We start from the raw sequence: 25,217 nt of genomic DNA, 5'->3' as shown, positions 1-25,217 counted from the left end.
GGGCTCCCCCGCGCGGCGCCTGACTGGAAAAGGCTGGGCGGTGGCGGCGGGGACGCGCTCCCCGCGTTGTCCGGCGCCGCGCGTCCCCGCCGAACCGGCGCCTCGGCCGTGCGAGCGCTGTGGTGGGTGAGGAGAGGCGGGGGCGCGTCCCGAGGGCCCGCAGGCGCTCTCGGCGGGCAGCCCCGCGGGGCAGGCGGGCGGCGGCGGGACGTGGGGCGCGCCATGTGCCGGGCGGCAGCGGGGCAGGGCGGGGGGAGCGCGGCCCCCTCAGCGCTGCGGGCCGGGCCCGGCGGCGGGCGGCGCGGCTGGCAGCTCCCCGGGCTCTTCCGCTCCTCGTCCCCGCGTCGGGCCGGGCCCGGGCTCGGCGGAGTCTCCCCCTCCGCCTCGGTGGCTTCCCCCGGGGTGGGGGGTGGTGGTGTCTGGCCGGGCCTTGCTCCGCTGCCCGAGCCGGCCCCTGGCCGCGCTGCGGGACCGAGAGAGGCGTGAGGAGAGCCTGGGGGAATAACGTGCCTGCTTCCCTGGGCTCTGCTGAAGCTGAGTGCCGGGGTTAAAGACTGGTTGCCCGTGGAACGAAACAGAAATAAACATTTCCTGGTTTTTTTTCTTGCATCGTAACTAGGAGCGCACTGGAACCGTTTCAAAGTCTCTCCTAGCTGGGCTGCTCTTTGAACAGCGAGAGGAGATGGCAATCTTCCTTAGATAAGAATTTGCCTTTTCTGTCTTATTTTATATTTTTTACGTCTATCTCTCCTCCCAGACCATCATTGCTGTTTTTATTTACCTTTACTGGTACCATTCTGAATGCATTTGCTGGGTTTTTTGCTTCTTACGCCTGATTAGGTCAATCTGGTTTCCAACACGGACCTTTCCAAATCTGCACTGTTCTTCCCATGTCCGGTTTCTACATTTCACAACTCTGTTTTTCTCCTATTCCCTCAGCCTCTTCACTCTCGGCGTTATACCTTCAGCCATGCTACCCCTGTTTTAGACGCATTCCTCTCCTTTTCACCAGGCAGCCTTTTCTCTCCTCCATCAAATCCACCTTTCTGCACGTTGCCTCCAGCAGTCCTTTCCATCTCTCTCCCTTCACCCAGGTTTCCTCGTGCCTCCCAATGCTCAGCTATTACCTAGCATGCTGGTTTGGCTTGTCTGACTTTGCTGGAAGCTCTTCTGGGCATGGACTCAATCTTATTTCAGGTTGTTAATGGGGCTGGAAACCCCTGATGGGAGGATGAATTTCAGGTTTCTGGGGCTGCACTGCAGAAATACAGCATCGCCCTGGCCAGGCGCCTGTTATGAGCTGCTGGGGGCACTGGCTTTGAGAGGGCCCGAACACTGCTGTGCTTTCGTACACACCGCTCTTGTGAGCTGAAATACTATTTTTTTAGTCCCTAAAGGCACTTTGTGTGTGAGGCGGGGGCTGCTGGGTGCTGGCACCAGAAAGGCACAGGGGTGGCCAAGTACTGGCTCTGCTCCGTTCGCGGGGCAGCCTGAGCAGCAGTGCGGTGCTGTGGCACGCTGAGCCCCTTGCCCGCTGCTCCAGGCCGCGGTTCATGCCTGAAATCGGTAAATAACTGCCCCGGGGTAGCGCGGGGTTCAAGGTCAGGGCAGTCCCGGCCCGCCGTTACCGGGCAGCTCCCGCCGGGCCTCGCCCTCCCCGCCGCCAGGGGGCGCTGCGCCGACGGGGCGGGCGGCGCTCCGGCCCCCTCTTCGTGGTGGTGGGCGGGGCTCACCCCGCGCCCGCCGTGAGGGGCGGGCAGGGAGCGGCGCGGCCCGGTAGCGCGGCGGGCGCGGGCTACGCTCAGGGCGCCTGTTGCCTCCCGCCCCTCCCGGCGGGGCTGCCGCTCGGCCCCCTCGGAGGCGGCTTGCGAGGGCAAGCGGGGCTGTGCAGGCGTGTGCGAGAGCGGGGACGTCTCGGGTAGGGAGGGCAGAGCCCCCGGGCCCCGGCCGCCGCCCTCGGCCAGCCGTTACCGCAGCCCGAGCGGGAGGCTGCGCCGTCTCGGCTGCGGGCCGGCGGCGCAAAAAGCCCTCGGGTCATCGTTCTCTCCTGCGGAAAGCGGTTTCGAGCAGACTGGCTCAGAGTGGCTGCAGTCCGTGTTTGGTTGGTCTGTTTTTTTTCTGTCGCACGTTAAACTTGGCCGGTAGCAGTGTCCGCTGTGGAGCTGGCGCTGCCGGGAGGCGGCCGGCCGTAGGTCCGGGTGCCGGCGCTGAGCCCGGCGCTCCCCGAGGCCTTCGGCGCGGGAAGGCTCTGCGAACAGAAGTTCTTGCTGGAGATGGGTGGAACTCATTGTTTTCCTCATTGCCATGTGCTTGTGAAGGGAAAGAAGCTTAGTAGTTAAGAAAAAAAAAATGGGAAGGAGCCACTTTGATTAGGTACTGATTTGGTCACTGTTGATTATTAATTCATTTCTGAATCGGGGAACGTGTCTTAGGGTCATCTCCTTTTTATAGCATCTTTCTAGCGCAGCTTTAGGTAGGTAGGTACAGTTACCATCTTAAGATTAAAACAGTGAAGACTTTTATTACCAATAGCGCGTGTCAGCGCGGTATCATTCAGGTCAGCAAGGCTGTGAGCAGGCAGACAAATCCTTTTCGTGTTCAGCATCTAGAACTGCATTATGCTCTTTGTATGCAGGTCGAGGGGGTGAAATTCCTGTCACTGTTAAGATACAGACCGAATTTAGCATAGATCCATTTGATGGGTTCATCACAAATAGCAGGAACCAGTTCATGCTTTGTCCAGAGCTAATACACAGCATTACAGTGCAGAGTGCATTTGTTTACTGCAGACTTAGAATTAGAGCAAAATGGAGAAATCCAGAAGCAGGTAAGCAGTAATAAGATGCTGCCTTGTTAAAGACTTTAGCTGTAATTGATTTTTGTTTTTTTAAGTTATGACATTAATTATGACATCAATAGGACAGAAGAAAGTTGAGTTATTCTATGAAGACTTACTGGTCTCTATGGAACGTTGTTAACCAGAAAGCATTCCTCTTAAAAAAGAACAAACAAACACACCAGCACCCTCCCAAACCTATCACGAAACATATGTGGGTTTACATTATCATAACATTCAAATATAAAAATGATGTTCTTGAGTTTAAGGTATTAGACTGGAATGTAAGGTATTTAGATACACTTGTTCCCCCAACCACAGACTTATTCCGTGGTTTTGGTCAGTTCTCTTATTCTTCCCATGCTTTTATTTTATAACTTTACAAGGCAGAAATGATCCTTCTTCAGCTCTTATTTTTCGTGGTTACTTGCCGTAAACTCTCATGGACTTGGGCTGTTGTCTCTACATATGTGTAGCACATAGAGTGTTTCAAATTTAGAAATAATATGTTAAAAATTACATATGCTGGAAAATCATTAAAAGCATTCATGTGTCTTAGACTTTAATATAAAACTTTTACGTGTTCTACCTGAGCTTGATTTTTTTACTACTTTGTGTTACATTGTCATTGCATATGGTCAGACCACGTTTAACTTTGGAGCAGATTCGATGGTTTTTAAGGGAATTGGGCCTAACACGTGTACAAGAACTCGTGCTGAAAGCTATTTTGTGTAAATTTAAAAGTGCCTGAAACTCTTTTCTTCAAAAGTGCATACAGTTGCCTTAACTACACATCTTGACATGAACAGAATTCTTCTGTCTGCTGGACAGGGCCCACCTCTTTCATAAAACATTCAAATAATATTTTATACAAGAACAAGAATTTCTATCTCACACAAAATATAGGCCTTGTTTTTTCTCATTAGCTTTGTTTTAGCTCCTTGCAGCTTGCCAGAACAAGCCGAAAATACTGTAATTCCTCGAATTAGATTTTTTTTATGGGGGTGGTGGTATTTGGATTTTGGTTTTGTTGTTGTTCGTGTATCGTCCCCCCCCCGCCCTCTCCCCCCAATGATCTGTTGTTAGTACTGTGAGTGGTTATTCAGCTGAATTCCTGAAACTTGTTAGCGTGGATTGTTCCCATAACTTTGTGGAGCCAACATTTTTTCCTGGCTGCAGCCATGTTTTTTTCCTAGTTCAGTTCAGGGGATTGTTGGGGTGAGACTTCAGACTGTCCTCTTCTGTTGCCTGTTACGGATTTCAAGAATGTGTTTGGGGTTCTAGTGTGCAAATTGTCAGGGTGGTGGCAGTGTTTGTTTTGGGAAAGAAGCTTCAGTACAACCGGTTCAGCAAGTTTTGTCTGGTTAGATTTTTTTATCATTCTTGTTTTCAGAAAATTACTGAGACAAAATACTTACAATTCATAGAAAGATACTTGTTATTTTTCAGATTAGAGCTACATGTGAAAGTGAACTGTATGCCTAATTCTGCTTTTTAATGATGAATATGTAAAAACAGGAAAGGATTTTTAGGTTTTTAGAGAAGAAATACATTTAATTAAAATATGAGCAAAACTATGAAAGAGTTCCTTGTAGAAGAAGTGTATATGTAAGTGCATTTCATGTTGAAATGGGAAATTCTCCCTTCAGTTCCCTAGTCCTCAAGAGGGTTTTTCAGCAATAGACAGAGTATCTTGATATGTTCGAGAGTAAAAGGCGGAAGAACACATTCAGATCTTCTCTGTAAGGGCACACTGTACGTACACACATGGGAGGGGAAGCACGAATGCATTTTAGTGCTTTTTCATTTCAACTTAAGAGGAGAAAGGAATTGTTTGTGACGTGATTGCACTGAACTGTGTCTTCCTGCTTGTCTTGGGGAAACAACCTGAAAATTCCAGAGAGTGAAAAATGCCTGATAAATACGCGATAGATGTGTTTTAGCATCTTGTAGCTGTCAACTTCTATATGTGAGTGCACACCTTTGTTATAGATTAATTTATTGAAATAATGCGGCGTCTTTGCAGTTAATGTAGCTCTATACAAAATGTTTCTGCTTTCCTTTGAAGTTCAAAATATATGAAGATGCATGAAATCCAAGAACTACCCAGGCGTCTGATGCATGCAACTGGGCAATATATTGCTCCCCAGTCTGCCAGACATCAATTGCAGGGCAGAAGTCATGACAGTCTGGATCAAGTAGGGGATACCTGGCATCAAGGAAGAAGGTTGAAAGAATTCCAAATCAGGTGATCAGTACAAAACATAATTTTCACTGAGTAGAGCAGGGGGATCAGACCTAAAGGAGTCAAGATGTCTTGTGGTAACTTGAGGGTGTGCATTGGCACAGTCAGATTTCGTATATTTTTGATTTGATGTAAAATTAGAAAATGGCTATTTAACAATATGCTTGACAGGGGACTGCCAGATGTAATGATTTAGTCTTGCCCTCCTCTTGTGTTTCCTTACTTTTGTTTGTTGAAGGAATCTTGACAAAAGTGGGATGATAATTGTTTAGAGATTAAAAGGCTAATATCAGTCAAACCAGTGGGACTGATCTAGCAACTCAGACTTGCTGGAAGAGGGAGGTCCTGTTCCTGGCTGTGTGCTGTAGTTAATTACCTTGTGCTGGCTTTGGTGCTTATTGGGGCCCTCTGTGAGCCAATTAACTCTTAATTCCATTTGGAAAAGAGGGTGATAATGTGACAATCACAGATTAGTGAGTTGAACTTCTACTAGGAGAAGCTTGCTGCTGAGCGGAACTGCTGTGGGGGAGGTAGGAAGAAGGAAGGTCTGCTGGTTTCAGGGCTAAACAATAGATTGGCTCAAGTGTTCTGGAAACAAGTCTGACTTACCTGGTTGACTTCAGGGAAACAGTGGTATTATCGCGTCTAAATCACAGAAAGGCTCCCCAGTTAATCAGCAGCCTGCTCATTAGTATCACTGGGTGTAAGTGGGCTGCTTGGAGGACACTTCAGCTGCCTAGGTTTCCTGAACAAGTGTGTCCCAATTCAAGTCTTGCAATGTTGCATGGGCCTCTGTTTATGCTTGGTGAATGTTTCGTGTATGCGTTGATCTCTGTTAAACCAGACCCTTAGTTTTATTACTGAAACTCGTGTACAAGTTCCTATTTTTACTGCTGCCCAGGAATTAGCAGAGGAAGAGTACTAAGAGAACTAACCTTTCCTTATATTCCAGATATCTAGCAAGGAAATTCTTCTGTCTGTGGGCAAAAAAGACATTTGGACAAGTTCTCCCTTCCAAAGCCAGGTAGATAAAGTTCCAGAAATCAAAGGTGTTTGGTTTGGGTGTTTTTTTTTTTGTTTTTTTTGTTTTTTTTTTTTTAATGTGATTTAGTGCTCTGCCATTGGGCTAAGAGAGTACTGGCTGCCAAGAAAACATTTGGATGTGTTTTGACATCATTTGAAGGTTTCTTTGAATACCTTTCTTGCTCCTGCTTTTTGTTGGTTTTTAATAATCGTGATTAAACTTTACTAACTAATTTCGTAGGGATTGTGGTTGTCTTGTTGAAGTTGAACCATACGTGCATGGGGTATGACTGTGATACCTGCTTTAAATTTAACTGGTTTTCAAAGTTATAAGTAGAGATAGATCTTGAAATTAATTTCATTTTACTGTTTGCACTGTTGTTCCTAATGTATTTCTATATATGCTTTGTATCTGTCTGACACTGAAATACCTGTGACAGATAATTCGTTTCTGTTGTTAGTGTTCTGTCAGCTACTGAATACCAACACTTTGATACTCTTTTCTTGTTTTGCTTTAATTTGCATGTTCATTCTTGTTTGACCGCACCCTTGGGAACTGAAGCAGTTCCCAGGGGAAAGACCTGCATTTGTTACAGTCAGAGTAAGATCGGGCCTTTAGTTATCCGATTTCATTGTCCTGTATCAAATACATTCTGACGATGTCTGCCTTCGTTGGTGAATGGAAGTTGTCCTGTGAACCTTAACGTTCTTGCTATCCCGTAATACTGAATTTGCACTACTTCGGCCATGTGTAAATTCAGGACAATGGTTATTTTATTGTTTTAGGAGGATGAGTGGAAATACATTTTATAAAGTTCAGCAAGGAACATAAGCAATAATTAATTGCCTTTTTAGATTTAAGAGTCCCCAGTTCTCCATAGCTTTTATTTGCAATGTTCTGTCAGTGCACAAAGTCCAAAAAATTCATGTATAGCTCATTTATTTTTTCTTTTTCTTTTCTGCTTGAGTGCTTGGAATGACTTGGCTTGGGGTAGGTAGCTATGAATTGCAATTTGTGTGAGGATTCATGTGTGTCTCACTGAGGGACCTATAGATATTCTGGGCCTAATCCTGTTGTTATTGCAGACATGACCAATTTTATTAAGCCAGTGGGATAGTTGTGACTGAAGTTTCTGAGTTTGGGCTTATGTGTTTTATGTTTGTTAGCTGTTATCCTTCTCTCCATCAGAAATACAAAGAGATGAGAAATTCGTCCTGCAGTTGATAAGACTTTCTGGTTCTTAGGCTGCTGCCCAGGTCATCTTGACCACATAGAAGAATGTTTGAGAGAGTATTTAAAAAAAAAAAAAAAAAAAAAATTGCTTGAAATGGTAGATTATGACCATTATTTTTAGTTAGGTGATTAAAATCCTAATTCCCTCATGCAGACCCTTCTATGTCTGAATTTTTAATTGTTCACAATTCAGTTGAAATGTAGTGTCACTTCTTACCTGGTCACATGTGTGTTAATTAAATGTGGATATAAAAGTAGAGACTGTTCTGCTGAGGTTAAAGAATTTGAAGGTCATATGTGACTTGTGAATACATTTTGTGCATGTTTTCGCATCCACCGGAAGGAGAAGGTATATGAGCAGATGAACAGCTTCATTTTTAGGATAGACGATGTGCAACTTCCTGGACACTGTTTAAGTGTTATTTGGGAAGGTTTTAAATTTGGGATGACTTAAGATCAGCGTGCTGTTTCTAAGAACACAATGGAAATATCAAAGCATCATAAAATGTGAAGTAGCTTTGGTATTTGTTTTTATACATAAAAAATATTTTGTGTTAAAAAAGAACAGAATTAGCAAGGCAAATACACGTATTGTTATCAACTGAGCGGGTTGTTTGAGTAAAACGCAGAACTGAAGACAGAAGATGTAAGTTTTTTATAGGTCTGAAGTCAACTGGCACTCCGCTATTTGGCAAGTCAGTTAACAGCATCTGTTTTGCCTTCCATGACTCTATGTGAAGTATTTACAGTCAGTAAGCTGGTTGCTTCTTGTCATGCTTCGGAGAGTCTTGGAATAAAGTGCCGTGGTGGGGTAGTGGTTTTTAAATGCAATTAGATGCTGTTAATCTAATCAGACAAGACTGGAAAAGAGGTAGCATAATCTTCTTGAAAACTGATTTGTGATCAACGTGGATTCTTGTATGAAGTTTCCCATGTCCAGATCTTTCAACTGTTTAGATGCTTTTATGACCACAAGATTCTTCAAAAAACTTTTGGAGAGTGGAAGGAGTGGTGGACGGCTTGCAGAGAAAGGAAGCTAGGCCTCAGAGCAGACAGCCATTACAGGTTTGTGAAATGACTTCCTGTTAGTGGGTGTATATAGCAGTAAGAAATTTTCCTTAGGTTCTGAAGGATTTGTTAATACCAATAAGCAAGCATCATTAACAGTACCTCTCGGCCAAGAGCGATGTCTTCATTGCTTATTGTCATTATTTTTCTCCCTTCCACCCCCCCCCTTTTGTTTTTTTGTCATTGTCTCAGGATGCAGTAAAAATTTCCTATCCAATACATCTTTAGAGTGCAACTGAACTTGAAAGAATCCCGCTTCTAGGCATTGGAAGCTATTTCACAGAATGGCGCTTTTTTAATTTTTCAGGCATGTACTCCATAGTTTGATATTCAAGGCTTGGAAAGCCTACGTATGCGAACAACAAGGAAAGAGGAAGAAATATGACGTTGCAGAGTCTCACGGTAAGTGTCGAAGTGATGGTAACTACCTTTATTTGGGGACGTGTTGAGATGGGCGTTTCCAAGGGGAAACATTTGCACAGAATCTCTGTCCCTTGCACACGTTTGCGCATTGGCCTCCCCCAGACTATGGAACTGTAATGCTTTTAGGTACAGATGGTTGTCTGTCTAAAGCTGGGCGGGGGGGCCATTTGGTGCACTGCTGTGTAGCTATATAGTTATTTAGGGATGCCAGTGAATAAGCTTAAGGGCCTCTCCATCTGCTCTGAATCGTGTTGTTTGTTTTTTGGGGGGTGGTTTGGTTGGGGTTTTTGTGTGGGTTTGGTTTTCTTGTGCTGTTTTGTGTTGTGTTTTTTTTTTTTACTTTATCACAGTATGTGTTCAACTAGATTTTTTTTTTTATAGAATGTGTTACTAGAATTCTCTGTCCACTGTGGCTATAGAAATTAGATATTAATTCCCTGTGTTATTGACTGCACATATTTTATCTGTATTCACTACTCCTTCCAGCGTGTGTCTTGCAACTGAAAGAAGCCCAAACTTTTGAAGTGCCCGTTGTCTTATGTAGCTTCTTTGTTCTGCGACGGATTTGTCCTACTGATCCTACTGTCTGTATCAGTTGCCACTTCCTTTGGTTTCAGGGAATATCTGTTTCCCCGAAGGGGAGGATGACCCTCTTTTACTGATGATACTGTGGTTTTGTTCTGTGCTGATTTGCAAAATAAGTTGACTGGTCTCTTTGCATATGAGTGTAGCCTCGGAATATTATAGAGACTTGCACCTTTGGAATCAAATTGATCGGCTATCTGGATTTCCTTTCTTATTGAGTGAGGCCAGAGTACTTACAGAAGCAGCTGTGTGTTACTTAGTCAAAAAGACAGGAAAGTGACGTGGTTTAAGGTAGGTTAATACTTAATTCACCAGATCATAAGGAAATCTGAAAAAAAAAAAATTGTGAAGAGGCATAAAATCAGTGATGTTTTTTCTGATAACTGTGCTTCAATAGTGTCAGTTCTGACAAGCCAGACTGTTGTGAGGAGAAAGTGCAGTGCACTGCATAATGTGGTAAACTGGAATTTGTGACACCATTTCTGTTTTTAGCTGCATGACCAGCCTGCTAAGTAAGCTTGACTTGTTTCTGGTTGATTTCTCTGCTTGCAATAGAGAATAACTCTTGAAAAGCTACTGATGAACCTGATGAACTTTTTTTTTTTAAACAAACCAATGAAAATCCTGTAATTCTTACCCAATAAGGTTGTTACGCTGAATATTGTTATACAATTATATACCCTGTAAGCACTGAAGACAAAGCAGTGCCATTGTCTGGTGGTTCACACTGCTCTGAGCAAGTGGCATGGTGCTGTCAGCGTTTCAGAGATCCCTGTCAGTGTGACACCCTCAGCCAGGGTGGGCCGCCGTGGCTGCGGCTCTGCAGGCTGTTTCAGGGGTTCCCACGCGGTGTCACTGCAGGTTGAGGGGCTGGAGGTCAGGGACAAGTGGTGTAACGGAGTGGTTAAAAAATGCCAAATTCTTACATGAACTTAAGATGCTGTAATTTTTTGTGTTGTGCACAGCAAAGAAGCAAAAATTGCTCAGGACCTGGCAGCGCTGGCTGGTTTATGTTGATGTTCGAAGGACAAAACATGGGATGCAGGCTGTGGCACTGGCATTCAGGGAAAGAAGCTGTTTGCGGTAAGAATGGAGTGGAAACAGGCAGAGAGGCACAGACTATAAGGCCATGTTTTTTACCTGTGCTCTGTTATCTTTTCCTAAGATGACTTTGTTCCCCCATTGTTTTTTTTTGGGGGGGGAGGGGGATGGGGTGGGGTGTGGAGTGTGTTTCTAAATTCTTCTGGTACGCCCACAGACTGTGAATTTGTTGTTCATACATTTTGCCAGTGAGAGGAAGGTGATTTTTTTGCACCAAACTACGGAACCTGCGTTTGTACATGTCTGTAACATTGTTTTGGCAGCATTTTGTGGGCAGTGTGGAGAAGACAACACTACCAGAACTGCACTGGACACAAAATGAATGTTTTGGCTCTGCAGCACTGGGCCCAGAGCCTACAATTTCGAGTAAGTCCCAGGAGCTCCAGCTGCTACCATTTCTAATGCTTAAGTTGCATGCACTTGTGACTAATATGTTGCAGATTAATAAAAAATAGGCCTTATACTAATTTGCTTTGCAAATTGCGATGCTTGTGATAGAAGAGGACTAGAGGAAATGGACTAGGACATGAGGAAATGGAATGAAGCTGTGTCAGGGGATGTTCAGACTGGACATTAGGAAAAGGTTCTTCTCTGCAAGGGTCATCGGTCACTGAACAGGCTCACCAGGGAAGTGGTCCCAGCACCAAGCCTGTCAGTGTTCAAGTAGCATCTGGACAACACTTAGTCATATGGTTTAGTTTTAGGTAGTCCTGCAAGGAGGAGGGAGTGGGACTCGGTGATCCTTGTAGGTCCCTTCCAACTTGAGATATTCTGTGAAGAAGGCCAAAACAATTTTTTTACAAGAAAAAATTCTTAACAAGAAATCTAGGCAAAGCAAACTGGATCCATGTCTTGTATTTGCTGGGAAGCGGACTGACCAAAGGAATTATTACTGTCTTAGGCAATGTTTCATGATAGTGAAAATATCAGAGTTCTCTCGGGCAGAGACCTAGCCACAGGTAAATAAGAGGTAAAAGGAAACAGGTATGTGAGTTTGGAGCTGTGGCATTTTGAGCAGGGTGTTGATGGGTAATTGCATGCAGCTCTCTAGAACGCTGAACTCCACAGAGGTCCAGTCTGCTGTCCCGTTAGGAGACAAGATAGCACCAGTCAGCTGTCTGACAGCACCTTGCTTCTTTGTGAGACAGTGTTCATGTCCTGATGCATTTTTGTAAGTGTCTTTATCTCCATTTGGGGGTAAGAAAATACAGTACAAGCATTTCATATTCTGGAGAGTTTGTCAGTTCCTTCAGTAAGTTGCTCATCTTAGCTGAAGTGACAACAGCATGGTCTTCTGTCTTTCACTGGAGCTGTGGCTTTTTGTCCGTATCATTAAAAACAGGTGATGGTGTTTAATTCAGCCTTCACTGTAAGATGGCAACACTGCCTGTTTGAGGTCAGTATGCTACTGAGGAGATAAACTTGTGACTTGGGAAATCTTATACCTCAAGATGCGATTCTCTTGTATATGAAAATACTCCGTCTGAAAGAAAGCCTGTTGTCCAAAGTATTATTTTGACCTTTTAATGGAAAAAGTGTGAAAGTAATCAAAAAAAGGAAAAAAGAAGTTAAATATTGACGTTCTTTGACCTTTTCTGTGCTGACATTCGTTTCGCATTTGTTTGTTTATTTTTGTTTGTTGGGATTTTTTCCCCTCTTGTAGGGAGGAACCTCATTGCTCATGGCTTTCACCTTTAGATTTTACATGGAATTTCCTGTTGCCTGTGTATTCTTTGTGTTCTTTTTGTTCTACTTCCTTAATTTTGTCTGTTTTTTTTCCCCTTTCTGCACTCCCTCCTCAATCGTTCTGTCAGGCTTGGTTGCAGTGGCGAGAGCTATATTTATACAGCCAGAATGATAAGCAGAAGGAGAGTAGGGCAGTAACCCACCATCAGCACTGGGAACTGAAGAGATGCATGGAAACGTGGCTGGGATACTTAAACCTCCACAGAGCAAAGAAACATCAGAATGGTGAGTTGGGACAGAACAGGGCTCAGCCCCTTTGCTTAGGGCACAGTGATGTTTTTGTCTATGCTAGGAGACGCTGCAATGTTTCTGCTTGCTCAACAGATGATGAGACACAACTTGGACTGTACACTGTCACCGGCCTGGCTAGCTAAGGCTGTATACTGAACTGTCAGGAAGATCACCTGCTTTCCGTGTGATTTCAAAGAAAATGCTTTGTGCTTCCCTTGACGAAAGCTTGTGCATTGCATATTATGTTCTGACTGAGGTATCTTGAGAAGGATGTATTCAGGACTATTAGTGGTCAATCTGTGTGTGGATTTTCTTGATAATCAGAAAATCACAACTCATACAGACAATTACACTGGTTCTTGTGTTTCTTCCCCTGAAGTCGCTGGAATAAGTTCAGACATTTGTGTGATCCGGCTATTGATCGGTGGTAGTGAAAAGAGTCCAGCTTGGGTATCGGGGAACTAGTAGGAGCATGGTGAAATGTAAGCAAGCTTGTGTATGTCCAACAAGTGATGCAGTGTCTTAACTTACCCTTCTTAAGTCAGTATAATATGTTACTGCTTTAAAACTGCCATTGTGAGCAATAGGAAGAGTATGGTCCATAGCTGAGTGTTACTGTGAATTCTTACCACCATTTTTCAGTGTTAAAGCTTCTGTCACTTCAGAACCAGTGGCTTAAATGCCGTGGCCTCATCTGATATAAATGAGCCCAGGATGGAACAAGTCATGAGTAATTTGTGTGTTTGTTTTCTAGAGCTGGCCCAAGAGCATCACCGAAGCAGGATAGTCCGGCAGTGTTTCTCTGATTGGCGGCTGTCATGGGAATGCAGGAGAAGAATGCGTGCTCACCAAAAGGACGTTGAAAAACTAGCAGCAAGGATTGCCTTATGGAGAGTCTTTGCGCACTGGAAGCATTGTATCCAATCTGTATTTAGTCCTTAATGGGGACAAGTTAAAGCATTTCCATGGGGGAAAGATCTGGTTAATAAGCAGGAATGTTGTGCAGTAGCGTGGGTGACAATGAACATGTTATTAATAAAAAGATGTGTGTAAGGCCATACTAATAATTAATAAAACTGTTGCAATTACAGCATGTTAGCATGTTGAGAGCTAAGAGCCTGCAGAAGATAATTTAAGGTTGGCAAGGAATTCCTTACTTAACAGTGACTCAGAAATGTGTTGTGGTAAGCCAGCAAAATCTAAAAACTTGACTGTAATCAAAACTTGGGCAGATAACAGTGCTGGAAATTCAAATACTGAAGGAAATTGAGATGGAGATTTAGTGCCCCTCTGTGGAGAAGGTTGTGTATCTACCAGGCTGGGTGGTGGTGTGTGGAAGATACTTTAACTCAGTGACAGATGTTGTACTGTGTGTGGAAGAGACTCGACAGCGTGAGCTGGCTGAAAAGCACTACAAGCATCATCTTTTGGTAAGAGCACTGTTTTGTGTCAGGTGGAAGAGGCTGTGGAGAGAATTCGAGTACTTCTGACTGGCAGTGTGCCTTTAACAGTGGTGTGGGGGTTGCACCATTTTCTGCCATGGTGAGTGTGGATCAGGCATCAGGTTTCTAAATTCCAACTATTCTGGAATCTGCTGGCTGAATCCAAATGCGGAAGCTGCTCTCCAAAATAGTTATTCTTCCAGTTGGGAAACTGGTGAAGTAGCAGATTAATTTTGATGATATTGGGCTACCATCGTGCTGCCTGGCCATTTCACCATGAGATTGCATTTTCCCCTTGGTCTTCCCTGATTTTTTTTTTTCTTCTTCTCACCTCTACCCTAAATGTTTCTGTCTGCGCACACTGTTTTGCTACAAGAATTATTTGCATACGTGCTTCTTTTCATGTGAGTCGAAAGCTAGCTTGTTGCAGGTGTAGGTAGTTGAGTGAGTGGTTTGGGTTTTTTTTGTTGCTTTTGTTTTGGTTTTGTGGTTTTTTGTTTATTTGTTTTTAAAAACAAAGAGGACAGTCCTCATTGAGGACTGTCTGAAAGGCGGGCACAAGCTCCAGCTTCTTTGGAACTGACTTATTTTCAAGTGTGGATCAGTACCGATCATCAAAAGAATGGCAATAAACCCATCTGGATCATAGATTGAAAACATTAGTGACTATAAGAGCACTTTAAGGCATGATGCTTTCATAATGTTATTTACCACGTTCATCCCCGAGTCAATGCATTGTGGGATTGTTGACCTTGTGCAGAGGAGAGCTAAGAGGGAAGTGGATCTTTTCTGTTTTTGATAAAGAGCAAGTTGTTAATCTTGAACTGAAGGAGGAGAGAGACTGGGAAAGGACTTGGGTAGTGGTGTTGATAGCTGACTAAGGAGTTAGATGTCTTGCAATAAAACCCTGGGAATTTTAGTTTAGCTGGAGAAGTGACAATTTGTGAGAAGAAATTGATGCATGGCTTTGATGACAAGATCATGAATCTTAGCTATTGCAAGGAGTAGCATCACACATAGACTGTAAGAAGCAGCCAGTTCTAAACTTACCAGTGCTTGCTGGTTTGGATTATGTGAAGGTTATGTACGTTTCTTGTTGTTACAGAAACTTGGGTTTAAGGGTCTTTGGCAGAATGTCATAAACACTCATCTTCAGCAAATGAGAAAAAATCTGTCATACCGTCATCATCAAGTTACAGTGAGTTTGACGTTTTTTTATTCTTCTGTTAGTTTTTCTTGAGCTGTCCTATTGGCTTCCACTTTCACCTACAAAATACTTTTTAATTAAATCAGCAGCTTTGTTCCTAAATACCAATAGTCACAGAAAATCTCCTGTGTAAGTCAACTGTCAGTCGTAGATACGTTATTTTAGTTTTTGGTTTTCCTATGTTATGGTGATTTTTTTTTTCTTTTAGCAGAAAAATTCATAGCAGGTTATAAACCAAGTTTGGTATGTGAAGAAGTGCAGGAGTCAACCATTGCAGCATGCATTTTTAATAGAACATTTAATAATTTCTTTCTTTGCATTCTTCTCCTCCCTTGATATCTATGTTTTGTCATGTCTTTTTTGTTCTGTTTCAGGTGCTGCAGAAGTTTTGGAACCACTGGAAGTCCCGTTTGGAAGAGAAAGAGGAAGAACAGCAGCGGGCCTTAACATCAGTGGCTCATGCCCATTATAGGTACACAGAGAAATATTAATGTAAATTTGTACAAATGTGGGATTTGTGGACCTTTGGTTCTCTTAAAATTTGATCATACCTTTGGGTGCATGACCATCTTGATGCCGATTGCTCTTATGTTTTCTGTGAGTAATGGGCAATCTGCATCTCCTGCTTCTCTGTGAAATGCGAGCAGGAGGTTGGTGCAGCCTAGCTCTGAGACGTGTAGATTTAAGAGCTGGACATTGTGCTGGTACGAGCAGTAGGTTGCAGCATGAGAATGGACAAAGCTCAAAATGCTCACTGCTGCTTTACTCTGAGGAGGAGCAGGGGGAGTTGATAGCTCATGTATGCTACCTCTGCTGCTAGAGGTATTGTAAGAGGGAATGTAAGGCACTTTTGTAGAAGCTAAATTTACTTAGTCCTAGGAATAAGTCAACTTTAACAAAGCAGGCAGAAGGCTTTTAAATTTGACCTTTGGAGTTTGGTGGGGAGTACGTGTTTGCTGTGGTGAAGTTGCAAGTGTATATATTTGATTCTTACACTTCCTCTGACTGTTGGTCCTTAATGCTCCTTTCAGTTGGTTCCAAAATTGCAGGACATGCAAATACTCTTAAAATTCATTGCCTTAGAACTTTCTTGACTTGGGGGTGAAGCTTAGTAGGAGACAGACCTCTGCAAGATGGGTCTGTGCTAGTCAGTGCAGCATGCTGTACTCCACAGCGCTCAGATCCTGGGGCTGGAGCTCAACTGGAAACACTCCAACCACGATATTACGGTGTTGCTCTCAAACAGATGAAACCTTTTGAGATGTCACCATGTTATCATATCAGCGCAATGAGCCACATAGAGTTGCTTGGTTTAAATTAGATGCAGGGTACTAAGGGAAGGAAGGGAAGCTTCATTCTGCCTTGTAAGCTTATTTATGTTCGTTCTCAGCACAGTCTGCATTCATAGAGACATTTAAATTTACTACAGCTCAGAGAACTACCTTGTGGACTAAACAGTATCTTCCACTCAATAAAATTTTTGTCATTTCTTCTAATCCTCCCAGCAGAGTTTTGCTTGAAGTATTAACATTTTCTTGACTGAGAGAGGCTAATACTACGAGTGACTGATATACTTGCTACTGAGTTAGAGTTGATTCTTGTTTTATTTTCAGGGCATAATTATTGCACAGATATCTCTAACTGCCTGATGTCTTGGCATCAGGATCACTTTGTTTTTGCTCAGAGGTTACTGAAGAAATAAGAAACATTACTGTGGTTACCTATCTTACAGTCAGTTGCAGTATGGGCAGTTGGATTCAATACAAAACAAGATGTGCCTGTAAGGTTTCATTTTGCCTCCAAGGCCCACGTGGAACTCATAGCAAAAGAATTCAGACTCTCAATGATAAAACTGGTTGTTTCACAGCTGCAGTCATACCAAAATAAATCCATTACCACTGCTGGTGTTAGTCTAATTTCAGTTTACAGTGTGAAATTGAGTGAAATCACTGGGAGACTTTCTGTAGAGGTGCTTGGCATTTTTGTTGTCTGTTAACATAAATGGATGCTATGAGTTCTCATCCCTGCTTAAAATTCAACCACTAGTCTTTGTCTCAGGGTAATGATCTACCTCATTAATTACTTTTATTGGCATATTATGGGGTCACAGACACGCACAGGAGTTATAAGAGTGTGTACTTGTTCATTGTGGAAATCAGAGGGGGGCAAATACCAATCGAGAGGGGGAAAAAAAGTGTATTTGCTTTTTTTGAGATGCCTTAAAGGCCTTGCCTGGGCTTGTATTCTTACCTATGAATTCAGTGCAGACTCTTCAGGTAGGGTTGTGATTTATGATGCTATTAAAAACTATTTCCCATTTTCTGTGTTAGAAGACTAACGAAATAAGAATTTGCTTTTCTTGGAAAAGGGTACGTTTGGAAATATGCTTTTACAATGAGTGCCCTCCTGGGACACTTTTTTCTGTGTAAGGTGAGAGAAAAAAATGGTTTTAAAAATTGAATCTTCTTTCCTAGCAGACTTGGGACCTTGCATCTTTTGTTGGCAGAGGATGGTTGCACCCTGTGTTCTAGATTCATACCTTTCTGTCGTCAGAAGCCTGGCTTCACAGTTGAAAAACAAGCTGCAGAAAGTCTGTTTTGCCTTGGATATCGGTTTGCTTTTTGGGAGATTCACAAATAGGTTTGGAGGGCAGGCTGAGTAATGAGGGCAGCTGCACTTCTGTGAGCAATTAGGACTTTTTCCAACTGGTGTGAGTGCAGCTGTGGTGCGTTAGCTTACCCTCCGGAGACAAGGAGAGAGAAAAGGTTCAAAGATTTAGGAGCTGGAGCTTAGTGCAGATGAGTTGGAGCATGCAACTGCTGCAGTGTAACTTATGCCTCCCTCACCAGGGAAAGGGTGAACAGACGGTTTGAAGGTTCTCGTTGGTTCTGTAGCCATAGCTTGATTCCATGAGTCGGGAATGTTTTTGTGTGCAATCTTTTCTCTTTCGAGAGACTGTAAATGCAGCCCTATTTCCTGGACACAAAAGAACAAATTGTTAGAATTGTGTTCCTTGTTCAGAGGTCCGGGCTGCTTTCCAGCCAGACCTAGGTAAAACTTTCATGGCAGCTTGCCGGAACTCGGCTTCCCCGTTGGCCTCTGATGCATATATGTGCTGTCTCACAAGTCAGTGCCCCAACTGCTGTGTCTGCTGGTAAGTCCCAGGAGATACTCCAGAAGAGCCATCAGTTGAGATTTGTGACTCTCTACAGAGCAAAGACACTCTTGCTGGCAACTGCCAGTACCCTCCAGGAAGACTTACTTAACTCACATTGTTTACCAACCTATAAACTTGTAATGAGCTGGAACAGCTACCTACCAAAAATTACCTGGCAAGAATCCAAAATATCTTTTAGGCCTCTTTAGACTAGAGAAGAGCTGAGACTTGCTGATGATCTGATTAGTACGCCCACATGACTGAGTTCTGGAAAGAAGTGATGTAGTTTGAGCTGGGTGCTATTTCCACTAGGCTGTAGCTCAGACTTCTGGACTAGGATGCTTCTACCATATACTTGTTCTGTGAGAGAGATGTATAGTGCTCAATTACAAATATATATATTAATTGCATTTTTGGGATACTATTTAATTATGATTCTTTGCATCCCTGGGGAGGAGGTGGTCTAGCAAGTAAGTGTTATCTTCATCTCGAGAGAAAGAAGCTTTGATAATGAGGGCAACTAGCCTGACCTTGTTCATAAAAGAAGGCTTTGGTAGAATCCCTTCAGACCACGCGGCTTTTTATTATTTGGCTGTAACTTTTTTCAAGTCCTATTACAATATTTGTTTGTTTCGTTTTGGGTTTTTTTAAATAAAAAAAGTAGAGTAGGATTTTCAAGATATTTCCAAGGGAGGAGGGAGTGGACTGTATTTACAGTGGAGAAGAAATAAAAGGTGGTTACATTATCTTTTTCTTTGTGTGTGTTTATTAAAAAAAAAAATTGGTCAGAAGTCAAAACAATCTTTTGAATGATCTGAATGAAAGCAGGGAGTTCTGATGTCTTCAGAAAACTCATTATCTTGTTTCATGTATTCTGGGTAAGATTTCAGGGATCAAATTGTCTATTTTTTAACCCAGAGAATAATGAGGACATATAGCTGCCTGATTTCTGAAGGAGGCTTGCATGATTTGAAAAGTAAGTAACTATTTAAGTCATGGATGGACTGGTCTTTTGATGTTCATGAAATCAATCTCTTTTCTGAAGGAATTCCGTCCTGTGCTGACATTCTCCCTTTTTGCTTGCAGGAGGGTGTTGATGAGACGGGTATTTGACACGTGGTTGCTGAAGGCATGCAAGCAGCAAGAATACCGGATGGGAGAGGAGAGGGTAAACGTAACTCTTCTACCTGGCCTTGCTTAGGAAATAGAGGGGATGATTTCTTAGTCACAGTCTGTGAACATCAGTTACTGTGAGATGGAGTTGTGTTGTAAATTCCCTTTTCCCTGTTGGAGGATCAAGTCAGGGGAAACAGATTACAACTGATATTTACTAATCACCTTTTTTTTAAGTTAAGCTATTTATTAATAATAGAATCAAGCTGTTACTGTTAGAGGATAACTATTCACACAGTTCATTATTCCCTCACCCAATAAATATGTATGTACTCTGTCTGTTTCATAGTTACCTGGTTGAAACAGTAATAGCAATAAAGAGCCAACCCCAACCTGCCTAAGAAGTGCAGGGTTGTCCTGACAAACTACTTGCTGCTAGGTGGGTGTCCATAAAGTCCCTGAAGAGGTCCTTCCTTTCCTAAGATATAGATAGATAGATAGATAATCCTGTAGTCTTTGTATATAGCAGCTGCTGCCGCCTTTTATGTGGTCTGGGTTACACAACTTGTAGTTGATGATAGCGTGTGTGGTGGCCTTGTGCAGATATGGCTGACTCTTGCTGTTCTGAGATTATCGGTCCTTGCAAATTCAACAGGACTGGGCTTATCGGTTCTTGGGAGTCTTTCACATGCTGCTTATCAGCTTGTATTTTTTCTCTTTGGCCTGCTGTTTTCTGGTAACAGTTTCTCCGTCCGCATGCATGCAGGTACCTGTAGAACACGTTCACATGAACTCACAGCAAAGGGACTTTGATGACATATGTCCTTTGCTGTTCAACATGAGAAGAGGAGCACAACCACTGGACAGTTCTGTGCATGTCACCTTTAAGGAAATGTCTTCTGTTGTCTGTAACTGGCCTGTGTCATGGCTTCATTGCCACCTTCTTTCCATCATAGGCTGTACTTCATTTTGAAAGGCAACTGTTGCGTTGTTTCTGGCGCTTCTGGCGTAGAAGAACATCTGTGCGTTTGGAGGAGCAGGAGGGCTTAGTTCATGCAAGAGATCACTACAGTAACCTGCTGCTGCTAAAGACTTTCTGTCTGTGGAAGCAAAATACTCAGGACAGAAGAACAGAGTAAGAAGATTTTTAAAAGGGAGAATTATTTGGATTGGCCCTGTGGTAGTCTACTTGTGACAAAGCAGCATTCAATTCACAATGACTCTGACTCATTTGTGCTTTACAATCTACTGGTTTGTCTTTCGCTCAGTAAATGACTTGCTGAACATAGCAAGTGTGGACTCATGTCTGTGCTAGAGGGCTTCAGTAACATGGATTGCATTGCAGGAGAAATAATGAAATTATTTTTCCTACAGGAGGCTCAAGGAGATGCAAGCCTTAAGATTTCACCATTCAAAGTGTCTGCAGCAGTCTTGGAACAAGTGGAGGGAGGTGAGAGTGTTAACAGATGGGGAACAGCTTGAATCCTTGTTGTTATGTTCAGATTGCTTGTACCCATATGACTACAAATTAAATTGTTTATTTTAAACACTAGACATTCCTAAGATGTCCTCCCTTTCCAGGCGGGTAAAACCAGTTCACTGTGGGCAGAACAGGAATTGTGTAGGGAGGAAGGGGGGGAGTTCTTTCACTTCTTGTTCACTTGTTCAGGTGTAGTGAGGATGGGACTGTTGCTTAGGAGATTTGTCTGGGAACGTAACCAGAACTGGTGTGGTCAGACTGTCCCTAGTCAATGCTGTCTTCGCCCTTCTTAAACCTTCTTAAGGTTGGAAGTTTGCAGCAAGGCCATGGTGTATGGTCTGTAGTTGTGTGCAGGTCATAGCAGCCCGATTAGATGACATTTCACTTTTATGCCGGGCCTTTTCCTTGCCATGACATCATTTACCAAACGTGCCTTGCAGCATGTCTTGAGAACCTGTGAGAAATTTTAAAGTTGACGCTAGTCCTTTGGTTTGGAACTGTTACCTTGAGTGAGTTGTGTTGATCTTCAAGAAGATTCCTAAAAAGGGCAGGGAAAAAAAAGTGCCTCAGCTAGGCCTTTTGGAGGAACAGCAGAGTGCAGCACCAGTTTGAATGAGAACCTATTACAGCAAGATAAAAGATTGATGTTTCACCAGAGACTGAGAATGGTCCTTTTCCTTCTGCTCTCTGCTATTGCCTGGTTTTCCTCCATCACGTGTACATATCTTTATTTTTTTCTTTTCTGTTTTCCTCCCTCCTCATAGTATGTGGGACATCAACGTGAGAAATGGAGGAAGTTGGTGCAAGCAGACATGCACTATCAGCACACATTACTGGGCAAGATCTTGGCAGCCTGGAAGGTAGGAGGGAAGGTCCTTTTCTTTGTGGGACTTGGCTGTGTGTGCTTAAATGCGTCAGGGTGAACTGAAGAGCTGCCACACTGGCTCCAGCGCTTACATGCTGAGCGTGGAAGGCAGAATGGAGGCTGTTAGAGATAGGGTGGTATGAGCTCTAGCATTGCTTTTTGGAGCAAAAGAACCAACGTAATCTTGTGGCTTTGGTGAAGGGTGTGTAATAGCTAGCAATAGCTAGTGTGTAATGACTGTTCGTGTTGGAAAATCAGCATTCGATTTCAGTGGCTGGAACCTCAGGTTTTTTCCTATACTGTGCTGCTGCTACCACTCTACTGAGCTGCTATGAGGAGTTTCCAGGTGTCTCCTCTCCTCAGAGATGCAGACAGTTGAGGGAAACTTTACTTCTTGCTGCTTTTTTTGCAGAGTTACCAACATAACATACAGTGCATTCTATACCAAGTAGCTGAGAAGGAGAAATGGCACACTAGACTGCTGCTGAGGTAAGTGCGTGTTTCCTTGTGCAGCAGGAGGGAGATGTGACTGCACTGCAGGCAAATTACTTTTTTTTTTTTTTTTTTTTCTTTCACTGCCACTGTGTAAATTTTGGAGTGTTCAGTGCTGGGAATTGACTCTGCCGTGCATTACTATTTCTGCGCAGGTCATCTAGCTGAAAGAAGTCTACCTCTTTCTGGATTGCCATCTGTTTTGCCATCACTTTTTTTTAATCTGTGTTTAGTCCTCTGAGAGACACCAGACAGCACAGTGTATCGTTCCCTGCAGTGCAGGAATTCTGACTGCTGTGATTTTAAAGCAGTCTGGAAGATGTAGAGGCTGTCTTGCATTATGGTGAGGAGAGCGAATAAAGATAATATCCCTTTGTATTGGTTCTAGTTGCTTTAGTTTATCTACCTCATTTGTTTTTATGCTGTGCAACTGGAGTTGCTTGCAGAGCCTGACCGACTGAACTGAAGATGCTGGATTTGAGGGTGTGCTCTGTTTTGCACTGCCCTCTCTTCAGCAGAGGCCTGAAGGGGCAGAAGTTGATTTGCAAGACAGAGTTTATAGAGGCAGCTGGTTTTGATTCTCCTGTGAGTGGGGAGGTACTAGATGAACAAGTGAGAATCATTCTCAATGTGTTTTGTTTGGTGTTTTTTTTAGTTTTTTGTATTTTTTTCCTTCAGACAGCTTCTGTGTACATGGAGAGAAAATGCCCTTGCTCTTATACATGAAGCTAAGGCAACTACTTGGGCAGATGAGCACTACAGGCGAGCAATCCTGTCAAAGGTAGGGTCTGCGTAGTAGATACCAAGGTCTAAGTACAGACGCTAGTTCAGGCAGGGGTCAGGGAATGCCACTAAAAGGACCAAAAACTTCATCTAAGAGCCGCGACTAAGAAAGGCCTAAAAAGTGGGAGTCCCATCTTCTTTTTACACACATCTTTGAAACTTTTGTCTCCGAGTGAGCTCGTGGTTTTTCCTCTTCCTTTGTTTCTTCCCATTTCCTAGAAGGAAGGGAAAACCAGTAGTGTGATACAGCATAGTACAGGGGAGGGAGGCGGGCGGGTGGACAGACGCACGGAGGGATAGAAAAGAAGAATGCCTTAAATGCCCGGGGGAGCCTCTGAAATACTGTTGTATTTAATTTGTAGGAAAGCTGCACTGGCTTACTGTGCCTTACGTGAAAAATGAGGTGGAAATGGTCACGGTGCCAGCAGTGTAGAGTACATTGCTCCCCTTCCAAAGAGCATTGCAGTGTCAGTCTGTGTCCTGTCTCTTGTCTGCGTTCTATCTTTAGGTGTTGCTGCAGTGGAGATACGCCGCCTCGCTACAAGTGCATCGCCGTCAGCAGCAGATGACAGCTGTGACAGAGGCCAGAAAACATTTGGATATGGGTGAGCTGGTGGAGATTCTGAACTCCCAAATGACTTGGTTATCTGTGTATGATCCTTAGAAAGACATGGCTCAGTAGGGCAGTCTGTCGTGTCATCTGTACAGATGAAATGACTGAGTGGTCTATTAAGCCTACAAAGGGTGTCCCCATAGAATGGGAAATGACTTTGGACCCCAGTGACCTGCTGAAGGCTTCTGGTATAACTTTCACTTCTCTGTTGGTTCCTTGTCTGCAGAAGGGATGGTAACACTTCCTTCCTCAAAGAAATTTTCTGTTACTAATTTTGAGCAGCTCAGACATGTCCATTTTGAGAGCAGTGCAAGTAATCTTATCAATTACTGCTTCACTCTTTCTTTAGTAATTCATACAGAAAGGCCCTCAAACTCTGCAGGCATTTTCGTGGTACCAGCCACATTCTTGACACGAGGACTCGGAAGCACCAAGAAGGCAAATAATTGCCTAAAGATTATAAAGAATGTTGATGGCAGCAGTTGATGGCAATACTTACCATTCATGCCTCACTGTCCATCACCTGAAGTGTTTCACAATCCTTTCTCCTAGTGCTGACTGTTGTTGATGTTAAAGTATTGTTAAAGCAGTCTGGAAGAGTAGCTGGTGGTGTGATACTCTCCAAGGTACATAGTTTCCTTTTGGTACATCAGTTAATTTATCTTCTCCTAACAGTCCATTTGCAGACCCTGTTTCTTCACTGGAAGGAATTAACTCGGGAGTCCCTAATGCTGAGGGCTCAGCAGCGCAGGGCAGTACAGCACCACCGGCAGCACCTTCTCCAGAAGTACCTGGTGAGATGGAAGAAGCATCATCAGCGGTGCCTTGGGAAAATGGTGAGAAGGATCAGCAACCTCACCCACCAGCAACCCAGGGTGGGGAGTTGTGGGTGGGGAGGAGCAGGCGAGGTCCCCTGGTGAAGGGAACGGTAGTCTTGGCTGAGGAGCAGCATGACAGCCTTCTGCATTGAGGAGAAAGGAACATGCCTGTGTCTTGCCTGAGGAAGCTTTGATAGAACTAATAGGCATAACAAGAGATGACAAGCTGGCTTGCCATGTGGGATCACTTACTGTTAATGAAATCCTTGCTGAGCTCCTAGATATTTGCAAATAGGGTTACGCTGCAGGGCACTTAGATGTTGAGGGTGGCCTCAACGGAACGAAGGGAAGGTAATGAAGGCTGTTTGGTACCTGTTCTGCTCTAGTATCATTTGGCTCAGATCAGTGGGGTTTGTCTGCAAGTGACTCACTGTTTTGGTTGCCTTACAGCTACTACAGAGACAGGGAGACCAGCTAATGACTCATAGACTTTGCTCTGCTGCTTTCTCTTGCTGGAAGACACGGGTAAGGAATTGCCCCCTGGGTAGGTGTCTAGCTCCTTGCTGATCCTTACCCATTCTTCTACGTCATTTTCCATTTACACTTGAGGACCACAAAAATTTATTTAAACATTTTCTGGATTTCGGTTCCACAAGCGCGAGAGACACCTTGCCAATATACTGGCTGCACCGAGTAGGTTATTCGGCTCTGGCTTCACCAGCACTTCCTGTTTGGTTGATGCTCTGGCTAGCGTT

General features: G+C 43.6%; 1 protein-coding gene across 7 annotated transcripts in view; it reads left to right on the top strand.

Annotated features, from left to right (window-relative positions):
* Positions 1–43: 43 nt before the first annotated feature.
* The window catches only part of SFI1 (SFI1 centrin binding protein), a 32,568-nt gene continuing 7,394 nt past the window's right edge, over positions 44–25,217 (top strand). For 3 of the 7 annotated variants that reach the window (XM_075435098.1, XM_075435093.1, XM_075435100.1), the window contains exons 1-21: positions 2,336–2,827; positions 4,905–5,084; positions 6,034–6,105; positions 8,296–8,403; positions 8,714–8,808; positions 10,380–10,497; positions 10,779–10,881; positions 12,330–12,486; positions 13,247–13,408; positions 13,852–13,922; positions 15,040–15,132; positions 15,516–15,613; positions 19,385–19,466; positions 20,368–20,546; positions 20,786–20,861; positions 21,656–21,751; positions 22,169–22,245; positions 22,927–23,029; positions 23,540–23,636; positions 24,320–24,480; positions 24,913–24,987. In XM_075435098.1, the coding sequence (XP_075291213.1) occupies positions 2,808–2,827; positions 4,905–5,084; positions 6,034–6,105; positions 8,296–8,403; positions 8,714–8,808; positions 10,380–10,497; positions 10,779–10,881; positions 12,330–12,486; positions 13,247–13,408; positions 13,852–13,922; positions 15,040–15,132; positions 15,516–15,613; positions 19,385–19,466; positions 20,368–20,546; positions 20,786–20,861; positions 21,656–21,751; positions 22,169–22,245; positions 22,927–23,029; positions 23,540–23,636; positions 24,320–24,480; positions 24,913–24,987 (2,223 nt within the window). In that variant the 5' untranslated portion in view covers positions 2,336–2,807. Of the gene's footprint in view, positions 123–2,073; positions 2,102–2,294; positions 2,828–4,904; positions 5,085–6,033; positions 6,106–8,295; positions 8,404–8,713; positions 8,809–10,379; positions 10,498–10,778; positions 10,882–12,329; positions 12,487–13,246; positions 13,409–13,851; positions 13,923–15,039; positions 15,133–15,515; positions 15,614–19,384; positions 19,467–20,367; positions 20,547–20,785; positions 20,862–21,655; positions 21,752–22,168; positions 22,246–22,926; positions 23,030–23,539; positions 23,637–24,319; positions 24,481–24,912; positions 24,988–25,217 lie in introns of those variants that run through there. The other 4 variants (XM_075435095.1, XM_075435097.1, XM_075435094.1 and 1 more) reach the window with 4 other exon arrangements.

The sequence above is a fragment of the Opisthocomus hoazin genome, chromosome 13 (genome assembly GCF_030867145.1).
Source record: "Opisthocomus hoazin isolate bOpiHoa1 chromosome 13, bOpiHoa1.hap1, whole genome shotgun sequence".
Lineage (NCBI taxonomy): Eukaryota > Metazoa > Chordata > Aves > Opisthocomiformes > Opisthocomidae > Opisthocomus > Opisthocomus hoazin.
The sequence above is the reverse complement of the archived record's forward strand: the minus strand, read 5'-3'. Positions and strand labels throughout refer to the sequence as shown.